At 60.2% G+C, this 13,159-nt stretch overlaps 1 protein-coding gene across 1 annotated transcript; it reads right to left on the bottom strand.

Annotated features, from left to right (window-relative positions):
- Nucleotides 1-7,487: 7,487 nt before the first annotated feature.
- On the bottom strand, nucleotides 7,488-12,954 carry ZIC5 (Zic family member 5). The gene is made up of 2 exons (XM_048072662.2): nucleotides 11,332-12,954; nucleotides 7,488-7,947 (listed from the first exon to the last, which is right to left on the bottom strand). Exons 1-2 carry the CDS (start codon nucleotides 12,551-12,553, stop codon nucleotides 7,505-7,507), a joined length of 1,665 nt encoding a protein of 554 aa, XP_047928619.2. The 5' UTR covers nucleotides 12,554-12,954; the 3' UTR covers nucleotides 7,488-7,504.
- Nucleotides 12,955-13,159: the final 205 nt, after the last annotated feature.

The raw sequence follows: 13,159 nt of genomic DNA, 5'->3' as shown, positions 1-13,159 counted from the left end.
ACTCGCTCGGCCCGGCCGCACCTCAGCCAGGCGCCTCCGCGGCTCTCCCCAGCCTAATTAAAGAGGGGGGAAGCGGAGCTCTGAACTTGTGCCTGCTGCTGCGGGGCGGCTGTAATTCCACCCCCCCCACACACACCCCACACCCCACACACCCCACCCCACCCCCATACCAACACGTCCCCTCCCGGCCCCCCCGCTCACTCGCCCGCACTTCTGCGAGAAACTTAAGCTGGGATGCCAGGTAGGGTGCTTGGGAGCTTTTGGCAAGGTGCCTGGAAGGGGATGCGTGCCCGTTTTCACTCGGAGGCTTTTTCTTCTCTGAAAGGCCATTGGGAGCGCTTTGGCCGGGGCTCGCCGTGTGAAAGGAGGAGGAGGAGGAGGAGAGGGGGGACGCAGACATTAAAAAAAAAAAAAAAGAGGAAAAATCCGCCTATTGGATTTCCCAGCCCCATGCTCGGCTCTTCCCCCCTCGCCCCTCCGGCGGGGCAGAGCATGCCCCCCCCCCCCCCCCCGCCCGCCCCTCTCGGTGCTCGGTGCCCCCAGCCCGGCCCCTGCGCTTTGGGGACGGGGGGGTCCCGGCCGGGGGAGAAGGTGCGGGGGGCTCCGGCCCCTCTCCACCTGCACAAGCGGCCCCTCCGCCCCCTTCCCCGGATGCCCTTGGGGACGGGGAAGCGAATGGGGAGGGTCCGACCCGCGCCTGTCCCGTTGCCCCCCTCCCCAAAATCCGCGCGGGGGTCGCAGTGCCACCGCCCGCCCCGACGCGCGGCCCTGCGGTGCCCCGGGCGCGCGCCCAGCGGGCCGGGAAGGTGCGGCGCGGGCACGCGCAACGACACGCGCGGGCACGCGCCCCACGCCTCCCCACGCGTGGGCACAACGCGGGGCGTCGGGGGCGCGCAGCTCCCCCCCCGGGGCTCCTCCCGTCGGGTTTTGGGGAGGGCCGCTCTGCCTCCTCTTCTTTTTTTTTTTTTTCCCCCTTTTTTTTTTTTTCTGGAAAACGATTAATTTGAAACAAATTAAGCTCGCCCGCCTCTTGTTTGCCAAACAGGCTCCGGGCAATGTGCAAACAGGCTTTCACTCCGGCGCCGTGCCCCGGCTCCCAGTGCCGCCGCCTGGCCCCGGCCCCCCCCCTCCCCCAAATATTGCCCCGGCTGGGAGCGGGGCTGCCTCCAGCCCCCAGCCCCGGGGCCGTGCCACAGCCTCCGCCGAGCCAAGGCGTGAGGAGAGAGCCGGGTTCAGAGGGGCTATTGACAGAGACAAAGCTGCGGGCCGGGGGAATCAGCTGCAGCCCTTAATTAACACCGTCTTAAATAGTCCAACAGGCGCTGAAGACAAAGTTGAAGAAAGACTTTAAGGCTGAGTGCCCCTCGACAAGCTCTTTTTTTTTTTTTTTTTTTTTTTTCCCCTGGTGTCATTCAATATTTAATGCACTGCGCTTGTAATGCTACTACTGGTGCTCCTTTCTCAGCAAGTACATTATTTTTTCACGGTGCCCACGGCCAGGGAAAACCCTTTAGGCAAAGAAAATCAAAATGTTTGTTGTTTTGGATGACTTATAACTCTTGTTTAACACAAGCACTTTCAAGAAAGTATAACAGGCGCAGCCTCTAAAGCAAACAACGAAATCCTTGTGACAGAGTCCGACACAAAAAGCACATTGTGCTGCGGACTATCCCTTTTCTCTCCTGCTAGATGGGTGCCTGTCTGCGGCTGAACACCACGATGCCATTTTACTTTTGAACTATTGTTTTTGAGTTATGCCATGTGGTCAAAAGGAGAAGGAGGGAGGCTGTTTCCAAGCCCCCGAGACAAACGAGTCGCCTTTCACCGAGCTACCCCCGAGCCCCTCTTACACCGGGGTGCAAATGTCACCTCCACGTTTTTCACGGGCGCGGGGGCTCCGGGGGCGACCCTTCAAAGCGGCTCCGTAATAAACGGCCCTTATTAAACCCGGCTCTGCCTGGGAAAACCCCCGGAGAGGGGGTCGGGGAATGGGGGGGGGGGGGGGGTCGGGGCGGCGCCCCCAGCCCACGGCGGGGGCACGGGGCGAGGGGCCCCCAAAAGAGGGGGCTCGGGCGAGAGGCTGGGGTGCGCTGCGGGTTTTTTGTCCCGAGGGGAGCGGCGTCTGCGAGTCTGCGCCGGGGAAGTTCCCGCTTTGCAGGCTGCATGTTAAGGCAGCCCATGGAAGTAATTTCTGCGGGCATCCCGGCAAAGGAGAACAAATCGGTGACAAAGGAGAGCCCTTTCAATTCAGCGGCGTCGTTAGGGAAACCAAAAAGTATTCTTCCTATAATAAGTTCCACTTCAAAGGGTTTCTCATTCAGCGGTGACTGCCTCGCACTTTTATTAAGTCCGGGCTTTTTCACTTGGCGGAATCATCTGTTTGGTTATTTTTCATCGTGTTTATTTTTCACCATTCACACAGCACTTGTATTAAATAAACAAAGAACAATCGCTCTGCAAATAAAAGTGCTTAGGTGGGAAAAGGAGAGGGGGGCCGGGGAGGAGGAGAGCCGGAGCGGGAGCTTCTTCCCCGCGTATCTGCCTGTTTGTTTACCTGCTGCGCTTGGAGGGGGCGATGCCGCCACGGGTCCTAAAAAAGAAACGGGGGGGGGGGGGGCTTTGAACGGGGGGGGCTGGGAGAGAGGCCAAAAATATGAGGCGTTCTGATGAAGTGAAAATTGACTGCGCTAACGCGGCATGAAACTAAAGGTCACCGCAACTGTATCTTAATAGAGTGTCTCGAATCGAGGTGGACTATTTTAAATGCAGCTTGCTTTTGCTGCGCTCATTGCCATAGCAATCCTAACGCTCCATGTTGATGTACCATAAAAGCAGTAGTTTGAATTTCAAAGAACCTGCCTTTGAACTTCTCCCTGCCTGATTAGGCACTTGCGTGCTGTGGGGGTGAATGCGGGAGCGTGGGTGCGGGCGTGCCGGCGGCTGCGGGGCCGCCTTTGGGTGTCCCGGACCGGGGAGGGGGGGGGGGGGGCTATACGGGTGTGTGAGGGGGGTGTATACGTGGATGTGTGCGTGTACATGCTTGTACACGCGTGTACACGTGTGTATGTGCGCGTGCACGCGTGTATTTGCGCGCACACGCGTGTCCCCCCGCGCATACGGGCGTGCTGGGGGGCACGGCCCGCCGCCCCCCCCGGGCCCCGGGCCCCCCCCCCCCAAGTCATTTCCCACACTCCCGAAATTTCGGAGCCCCTTCAAACTTCGCGGCTCTGCCCTTTGGAGGGCCGGGCGCCGGCAGCAGTGTGTGGCGAGATGTCTCCCAGCCCTGAATACAAAGGTAGATGATTTAAACAGTGTTTGTTAGGAACACGTTTTGCCTAGAAAAGATGAAGTCTTTGATGATGGCCAACTCAGTGTCAATAAGTGGCTTTCTTTGAGCCATATTCAGATGGGAACGTCTTGCTTGCCAATTGCCATAGAAATCTTAACACACCATGAAGATTGTCCAAGCGCCAAGCCTTCCGTTCTGGGCTAAATTACTTTGAAGTGGCGCAGGACGTGCACTGGTCAATTTTAACTCTATAGGCCGGACAGAGAACACTAGGAGCGGGAGATTGTGCGGTTTAAAGCAGAAAATAAGAAGGGGAAACTTGTTTTATACACTCTATACAAGGTTCTGCTCATTGTCAGATATCTTTTATCTTTTATATTTCCCATGAATGATTCATGTCTCGGTGGCTTTGTGTCGCCCTCCTTTTCACAAGAAACTTCATTAGAGAGCTATAAGTTTTCCCATTGATTGGAGCCCTCATTTATGAGTGTTTTTCTGCTTCGTATGTTGGTTATTGTCATTCTGCTTGAAACAACTCTTTGCAACCTGTTTCACCTTTACCACATTTAACAAAACTGACTTAAAAAACACTATAACCTTTTGGTGAAACTGTTCTTGACATTTTGACCAGTCATCTTCGAGCATCTGTAAATTACGTGGAAAAAAAAAATCTTGGGCTAGTTTTATTTATTTTATTTTATGAAGGAAGAAAAGAAAGAAAGAGGGGGGAAGGAAAACAGAGTGAGAGAGAGGGAAAGGATAGGATAGAGAAAGAAAGAAAGAAAGAAAGAAAGAAAGAAAGAAAGAAAGAAAGAAAGAAAGAAAGAAAGAAAGAAAGAAAGAAAGAAAGAAAGAAAGAAAGAAAGAAGAAGAGAAAGAGAGAGAGAAAAAAGAGAGAGAAGAAAGAAAAAAGAAAGAGAAAGAGAGAAAGAGAGAAAGAAAGAAAGAAAGAGAGAAAGAGAGAGAGAGAGAAAAAAGAGAGAGAAAGAGAGAAAGAAAGAAAGAAAGAAAGAAAGAGAAAGAAAGAAAGAAAGAAAGAAAGAAAGAAAAAGAAAGAAAGAGAGAAAGAAAGAGAGAAAGAAAGAAAGAAAAGAAAGAAAGAAAGAAAGAAAGAAAGAAAGAAAGAAAGAAAGAAAGAAAGAAAGAAAGAAAGAAAGAAAGAAAGAAAGAAAGAAAGAAAGAAAGGAAGGAAAGGAAGGAAGGAAGGAAAGAAAGAAAAAAGAAAGAAAGAAAATGAAAAAGAAAAGAGGAAAATGAGGAGAAAGAAAGGAAAAAAATCCTCGAGGACGTTGGCAGAGCTCTGCCCAGTCTTTTTCCAGCAGCAGGTTTCCCTCAGCTTTTCCCTCCCGAAGTCACTGCCAGGGAAATGCGTATTCTCTCGCAGCTCCTGAAAACTTTTTTCATTCACGCGATCTCCTGACATGATTGCTAGCCTGGCGTGAAACGTGTTTCGGAACCATCTTCTGGCATACGGTTTCTCCACCGTCTCTTCTCCCGGAAACCAGAGACACTTAACTCGCTAGTGTCAGTCAGAGGAGACTGGATGCCAGGAAGATTTTATTTCATATTTTTTCCAGCAGAAATATTAACACCGTAATTGACTGGATTTGTCGGTGCTGATGCTTCGGTTAGCTGTCCTTGAGAGAGACAAAAAATACAAATGCCTGACTTTCCCCTGCGTGTTACCCACCTCCCCACGCACCCCCCACCCCCCCCCCCGTCGGGGCCGACCTCCTTGGGGACGTCGGTCCATGGGCCCCCGCGGGAAACCCCCACGCGTGGGCACGGCCGCAAGCCCAGAAGAGGAAACCCAGGCGGGTCTCGGGCGCTGTGCCGGGAAAAGCTCCGCGGGCCCCGGCTTCGGCCCCGGGCCGCCCCGGCTGCCGCCTCCGCGCTGCTGCGCCCCCGCCTCGGCCCCGCCGTGCGAGCCCTCGCCGCTGCCCGGCCCTCGCCTGTCAGTAAGGCACGTGCGAGACAGAGAAATAAGGTTTTTATTCATTTGTACCATCGCCTTCCTTTTTTTTTTTTTTTTTTTTTTTTTTTTAAATATTTTGCTTTTTGTCGGGTTTACAGAGGGGAGGGGGAATTTTTTATTTATTTATTTATTTTTTTAATTGCTACGGTTTTATTCAGGAGGTATCATGTGTCAGAAAACGGATGGGCAAGTGTGTGACCCTACGTGTAGCGAGTACATAAAAATAGTGGTATATCCCCCAGAGCCGTATTTTATAAACCCTGCCATGTAGTAATGTATAGTGCAATCTGTTGTTGAAAAAAATGCATAAATTAAAAAGTTCGTTTACAAATCAGCACGAAAATATCTCTAATAAGATTACATTACATAAATTATTCTTTAAAAAGTCCGTACCTTACTTTATTATTTCCTATTTATTCAAATGGGCTTCGGAAAAAAAAAAAAAACGAATAAGAAGCAAATCAAACGAACTTTAAAAAATTATTGTCTATTCAAGTTTTCTCGGTTTTGTTTTTTAAAGTAATGTCTGCTTCTTTATATCCAACACAATACGAAGACAACGTTTAAAGGCTTCCAGAGTGACAGCACCATGCACTGTATTAATAATATAATAGCTCTATGAACTATATATATATATCATCACCAACACACCGCACAGAGGACATGCAGGAAGAGTCTGTTTCACATTACATTGTTCATTCAAGTAAGCTAAAAAATATAATGATTTTTTTTTTGTACAAACCACAGCATCATAAACAACAATCCATCACCAAAATTAATAATAGAATTTTCTTTGGTGTGCTCTGTACTCTTCCGGGAGGAGGGGGGAAAAAAAAAAAAAAAAGAGAGAGAAGGATGATGTCAGAAAATAAATTAATTCAACTGTACAAAATAATCGCGTTCGCGTACACGTTATTAACAATGACAAGACCACATCAACCATTCACGGCACACAAAACAAATTTCCACAGCCCCTGGGGGAGGGGAGAGGCTGCCACTTCCCGGCCCGCAGCCCCGGGGGCAGAGCCAGCGCCCTTTGGGTTATTTGCGCCCCCCCAAGCCCCTGGGGGGTCCCGGGGGGGGGCTGGAGCCCCGACCCCATCCCGCCCCCCCCCCCCCCGCTCTCTCGGGTGCCCCCTCCCAGGTCACCCGGCCGCCAGCCCCGGGGGAAGGCAGGGGTGCAAGCAGGCAGGGGCTGGGCCGGGGGTGGGGGGGGAACAACACTCTGAAACACGGGAAATAAAAATGACAAAAACGCCCCCGGACCCGCACCCCCCCCCCCCAGCCGGTGCCCCCCGTCCTTCTCTGCGAGGGGAGCTGGCACCTTGCGTTTTGCAGCAGGGGAAATAAGCACCGGGAGCGAGACAACGGGAAACCGCCGTCAGCTTTCGCGTTGTTGTTATTATTATTAATTATTATTATTTTCATCTAAAAAAAAAAATAATAATGCATCACAGTATCACAGTTGTCAAGCAGCAGCGGGTTGCTTTTATTCTCCGGCCGTGTCCGGGGAGCCGTGAGCGTACAGACCGCGGAGGAGCGGGGAGGGAGCGCTGCACCCTTTTGTCTCCCCGTCCCCAAATCTCTCGCACATGGTCGCGGCCGAGGCGGAAAGGGACGGGGCCGCACCGACAGCGCCTCGGCAACGATCGCACCGGGGCTGAGCTGCGGGGACGGGGACGGGGGGGGGGGGGGTCAAACCCCCCTTTAGTTCATTTACGGGGAGCGCACCCTGCCCTCGGCAGGCGGCGGCCCCAGCAGGTGCCGGCTTCAGGAGGCTGCGAGGGGCTCCGGGGGGCTGCCCAGGAGGGGCCGGGGGCGCCCCCAGCCTGTGCGACCCCCGCCCGGCCCCGGTCCCTGCCGCCCCCCCCCCCGTTATGGCACGGCCGGGGGCAGCTCCGCAGGGGCCGGGGATGTGGCTCGGCGTGGCGGCGTTCCTGTGCGCAGCAGAACGGGAGAGAGATTTCGAAAAAAAAAAAATAATAATAAAAAATATATAAAAATAAAAATTAAAAAAAAAAAAAGGAAGAAGAAGGTCCGAGTGTCTTTAATTAAATTAGTTACCGTACAAACACCATAGGGTTTCGTACACGGAATAAATAGCGCGGGTCAAACCTGACGGCGCTTCCACGCCAGCCCGCGGTGCCAAGGCGGCTGGGACGGGGCCGGGGCACCGACGGCACGGCTCGGCTCGGCCCGGCACGGCTCGGCTCGGCCCTCGGCCCCGGCCCGGCCCGGCCCTAGGGGGCGGCTCTGCCCCCCGAGGTCCTGTGGGGCTCGTCCCCCTCGGAGGCCGGGGAGGCGGCGCGGCTGGAGGGGGTGCGCGGCCGTCGGGGGGCCCCGCCGGCCTGGCAGACGTACCACTCGCTGAGGTTGGTGACCGGCGGGGACAAGGGGACACGGGGCGGCTCTGCCGCGGGGTCGGCCTCGGGGGGCAGCGGCCCGTCGGGGGGCCCGGCGGCCGCGTAGCAGCCCGGGGGCGGCGGGGAGGGCGGCGGGGACTTGCAGTGGATCTTCATGTGCTTGCGCAGGGAGCTGGGGTGGGTGTAGGACTTGTCGCAGCCCCGGATCTTGCAGTAGTAGGGCTTGTCGCTGGTGTGGACGTGGGAGTGCTTCTTTCGGTCGCTGCTGTTGGCGAACTTCCTGTCGCAGCCGTCGAACTCGCACTTGAAGGGCTTCTCCCCTGCCGGCAAACAGCGACCGGGTGGTTACGGCCCCCGGCACCGGGACGAGACCCCCACACACACCCCTCACCCCCCCCCCCCATTTTTTCCTTCCCCTTCCCCCCCCTCCCAGGGCACCCGGGACACGTCGGGGGGCTTGGGATTTCCCCGAGGAGCCTCACCGCCTGGTGTTGCAAGCCGTCAAACCGGCCAAAAATGACCCCCAACCCCCCCCCCCCGCAACCCCCCCGCAGCCCCCCACCCCCGGCAGGACCCCGGCGCACACGAGGGGCGTTCATTACGGCCCTAATGAACAACCCCAAACAAAACGGCCCGCCGCCCCTGCCTTCCAGGGCTGGTGTTTGCCCACAGGCTGGCACAGCTCTCGCCTAATCCCCTCGCTGCGCCGGGGGACACGTCGGGCTTGGGGAGCCCACGCGACACCTGCTTAAGCACCCAGACGTGAGCGGGGACACCCCCGGGGGACAGCCACCCCGCCCCGGGGGCGACGGCCGGCGACGGGGGGCTGCGGCTCCCCTCCCTCCGAAACCCCCCCATGGGGTTTAACCCAAAACTGGGATGGGAAAAGGAAATTATTTTATTATTATTATTATTATTATTTCAAAAAAAAAAAGCTATTTCCCTGCTGTTTCTATAGAAACACGTGCCTCTGCAGCCTATTTACACGTCAACTTTTTCAATTAAAACCCGCTCACCCACCAGCGATGAGGTAGCACTGGGAAGAGCGAGTTCGTTTTTATTTTTCTTTTATTTAATAATAATAATTAAAAAAAAGGATGCGATGCTAAGAAAAAGGCGGCTGGGGGGCTCCCGACGGGCACTCCCGAGTGGGAGCCCCCCAGCCTCCCACGGAGGGACACGGCGGCGCCTCCCGTGGGTGCTGCCCCCCCCAAAAAAACTGCAGCACGGAGGGTCCCGGCAGGCTGACGGGGGGGGGTCCCGTCCGAGCGGCCCCATTTTGGGGTGGTTTTGTCCCAAGGCCGCGCTGCCCGGGGCAGAAAGCAGCGGGGGCACGGAGGGATTTGGAGGCGGGGGGGCTCCTTATACTGAAGGCGACCCGCAGGCCCAGGAAAGCCACCGGGAAGCTTTTTGGGGTTTGTCCCCCGAAAAGGGGCTGAGTGGCACGGCGCAGCTGCCAAGGGAGAGGGGAGAAGGGGCGAGCGGCGGGCACCCGAATTAGGGCCAGGGGGATTAGCGGAGGCGCGCACAATCCCCTAATGACTTACACGCAATTACGGTGTCATTATTTCGCCCCTCCCGGAAAAAATGCCCGTAATAAAGGAAGGGCCTGCCAGCCAGCCTCCCGTGCTCCCGGCCGCCGGAGCTGCGAAATTAGAGCAATTCATCTGGTAGGGACGGGCGGGAGGCGCTCCGGCGCCTCGTCCACGCGAGGGCTGGCCGTGGGGAGGGCGTGGGCGCGAGGGTCGCGACCCCTTTCCCCCTTTCCCCTCCCGTGGGCCGAGCTGTCACTCGGGGGGGGGGCTGCTGCAGACTCCTGCACGCCCCCCCCCCCTCCCCCCGGTTCCTGGGGGGCTGCTCGGTTGTTCCTGCGTGGGGGCCGCTTCCCCCCGTGGGTTCACGCGTGGGAGCCCTCCCGGGGGCTGTGGGCTCCTCGAGGGGCCGGGGGAGAGCGGAAAGCCCTCGGGGAGCTCACAGCCCGGGGGAGCTGCGTGGAGGGTGCGAAATCCCCCTGCGAGGGGTCTCGGGGGGGGGGGGGGGGGGGGAGGCGCCCCCCGGCCCCACGCCCGCGGCCCCTCGCCCCGGGGAGGGGAAGCATGGCCTGGGGCCTCCCTTTGTTGCTGCTCGGGCCTCCCTTTTGAGCCGGCAGCTTTTTTTTTTTTTTTTTTTTTTCCTTTTATTTTTGCAGCGACGCTCGGCCGCAGCTCGGAGCACCGAATCCCCCCCCGGTATGCATTTAGGTACTGCGGTTATTTTTGGGGGGTCGCTTTTCCCGTCGAATCCCTCGCCCCAACCCCCCCCCAACCCCCCCCAAATCCCCCCGCACCCTCTGCCTTCCCCTCGGAGCCGCGGCGGGGCAGGGGCAGGGGCGGGGGGGGAGCCGGGGAGCCCGGCGGCCCGGTTCGGCCTCCCGAAGGCCGGCAGATGGGCACGGCTGGGCGCCAGGAGCGCGGCAGCGGAGCAGGCGGCTCGGAAGTGCCTCCGGCTCCCGGCTCGTCCCGCAGTGCCACCGCCAGCACCGCCAGGAGCCGGGAGGAAGCCCCCCCCCCCCCCCCCGGCCCCGCAAAGCCGCATGCGGGGGCTCCGGGACGGTATATTCGGGAGATAAACCCCTCTAATCCTTTCGGCCACGGGCCATTTGCTCTGACACCGGGACGACACGTCGCAGCGCTCGCCGCTTTTCCCTCGCCGAGCAACGCGCAATAAATCAAGAAAGCAATTACGTGAACTCCACTTCCTTAAGCGTCCTCGGAGGAATAATATTTGTCTACCGCGATAAATCCCGGCTTCGTTCGTTTTCGGCGGAGTTTGTCTGTATTTTTTTTTTTTTTTTTTTTTTTAACACCCGGAGCGAAATGCGTAGCTCGGGAGCGGCGAGGAGGGAGGAGGAAGAAAGGGAAAAAATGAAAAAAAAAAAAAAGAAAGAAAGAAAGAAAGAAAGAAAGAAAGGGGAAAAATAGTAATAAAAAAGAGGCGAACGCCGCTCCAGCGCCCCCCGAAACCCGGCGCAGGGCTGCGCCCGGGAGCCCCGCTGCCCTCCTCCCGCAGCTCCCAGCCGCCAGCCGGGGCCGCTTTCCCCTTTTTCCCTTGGGGTCCTCGGGGAGAAGGCAGCAGCATCCTCCGGCGGCCGCGCGCCCACTCCGGGACCGGGGCGGGAGCGTCTCCGGTAGGGGGGCACCCCCGACGGCGGGGTCCCGGCGCCCCCCCGGTCGCAGAAGGGGGTCGTAGCGGGGCCGCCGTCCTCTCGCTGCACTCCCGAGCCGTGGCACCGGCCCCAAGGGGATGCCCCGGGGCCGGGCGGATGGGGGGCGGCGAGACCCGCGGCCCCCCCGACGTGCGCCCGTCTCGTCCCCGCTTCTTCTGGCTCTGCCCCCGGGGCCCCGGCGGGTCGGGGCCGGGCTGCGGGGCCGAGGGGGTGGGGAGAGAGAGCTGCCGGCGGCGGGGGGGGGGGTGGGGTGGGGTGGGGAAGGGGGGGGCCGCGTGTCCGTCGGCGTGTCCGCCTGTCCGTCCGCGTGGCCGTGCGTGGCCGTGTGCGCGCGTCCCGCGGGCCGCCGGCGGTACTTATTGATGGGAGAGTCACATGGGCGGCGGTACGTAGGAGAGGAGGAAAAGAGGGGGGAAAGGGGGGAAAAAAAAAAAAGGAAAAAAAAAAAAAAAAAACAGAGGGGGAGAGGGAAGGCCGGGAGGGGCGGGGGAATACCCACCTGTGTGAGTCCGCTTGTGGATCTTGAGGTTTTCGGAGCGGGCGAAGACCTTCCCGCAGCCGGGGAAGGGGCAGGGGAAGGGCTTCTCTCCCGTGTGCACTCGGATGTGGTTGATGAGTTTGTATTTCGCTTTGAAGGGCTTGCCTTCGCGGGGACACTCCTCCCAGTAGCACACGTGGCTGCTCTGCTCGGGCCCGCCGACGTGCTCCACGGTGACATGGCTCACCAGCTCCTGCATGGTGCCGAAAGTTTTGGAGCAGGGCTTCCTGCCCCCCGCCGGCGCCTCCCGCTCGATCCACTTGCAGATCAGCTCCTGCTTGATGGGCTGCCGCATGTAGCGCAGGAAGGCTCCGGCCGCCGCCCCGACGTGCGGCTGCCCGTGGGGGCCGTGGGGAGGGGGCGGCTGCCCGTGGCCCGCCGCCGCCAGCCCCAGCCCGACGGGGCCGTAGCCCTGCAGCGCCGAGGCGGCGGCGGCGGCCCCGTAGTGCGCCTCGGCGCGGCCGTACAGCTCGCCGGCCGCCAGCCCCAGGCGCAGCTGCCCGTTCAGCGGCGGCTGCCGCTCGCCGGCCGGCGGCGGCGGCGGCGGCGGCGGGGGGAAGGCGGCGGCGGCGTGCGCGCCGTCGGGGGAGCCGTAGGCGCCGGCGGCCGGCGGCACGAACACGCCGTGGGGCGGTGGGAGGTGAGGGGAGCCGGCGGGCGGGTGCTGCTCGCCCGCGGCCCCCTGCGCGGAGGCCTGGGGGTCCCGGCGCAGGAGGAAGTCCCGGGCCGAGGCGCCCCCCGACGGGTAGCCCGGCAGGGCGGCGGCGGGCGGCGCGTAGACGGCGGCGGAGGCGGCGGCGGCGGCGGCGGCGGCGGCGGCGGCGGAGGGCGCGGAGAAGGCGGCGGCGGCGGCGGCGGCGGCGGCGGTGAGCGCCTCGGGGGCGAGCTTGAGGGCGGCGGCGGGCTGCGCCATGTGCTCGGGGCCCAGCGGAGGGAGGGCGCCGCCGGGGTCGCCGCCCGCGTCCCCCGGGTGGAGGTGGGCCGCGTGGTGGGGGTGGCCGTGGTGGGTCCCCAGCCCCGGGAAGCCTGTCATGTGCTGGTGCGGGTGGGGCTGAGCCGCTGCCAAATCCGCCAGCCTCAGGGCCGGGCTCCTCTTGCTCAAGGGGGGCTCCATACCGACACAGCCGGGCCCATCTACGCTGCCCGGCGTTATTTTTTTCCCTCTGCCCGCCTTCAGAAACATGTAATGCACGTTACGAAGCGGCCCTTTAACTTCTTTTGTCTGCGCTCCCAACTCCGCGCGGCCCCGCGCCCGCTCTGCCCGCCCGCGATTGGCAGAGCGCTCGCCAACATTTGAGCGGCGCCGCGGGGGGGGGCACCGCTCGGCCGCGGCGCCGGAGGGATTGGACGGGTCCCGATGATTGGCAGCGCGCGGGGCCGCTCCATTGGCTCCCTTTCAGGCCGGCGGCGCCGCGGGGATCCGCCCCCGCCGCCCCCCGCGCCCCCCCCGGGGCCGCACTTGGCCAAAACTTCGCGCCGGGCCCCGACGGGGCGCGCGCGGAGCCCCCCCGACGGCGGCACCCGAGGGGCCGGGGGCTGCAGCTGCGGCTCCCCCCGGGGCTGCGGGGCTCCTCCTGCGGGGGGGGGGGGCTGCTGCGTGGGCTCCCCTCTTCCCCCCCCCCTTAATTTCTTTTTTTCGGTGCGCCCGCGGGAGCGCACGCCCTGATGCGACGCGCGCACACGCAGCCGAGCGCGCTCACGGCCGAGGCTCGCCGTTAAAAAACACCGCCGGGGGAAGGCAGCCAAAATGTTCCTAAAAAGAAGGCGGCCGGCGGAGGGGCGGGGGGGG

This window comes from Anser cygnoides, chromosome 1 (genome assembly GCF_040182565.1).
Source record: "Anser cygnoides isolate HZ-2024a breed goose chromosome 1, Taihu_goose_T2T_genome, whole genome shotgun sequence".
Classification (NCBI taxonomy): domain Eukaryota; kingdom Metazoa; phylum Chordata; class Aves; order Anseriformes; family Anatidae; genus Anser; species Anser cygnoides.
The sequence above is the reverse complement of the archived record's forward strand: the minus strand, read 5'-3'. Positions and strand labels throughout refer to the sequence as shown.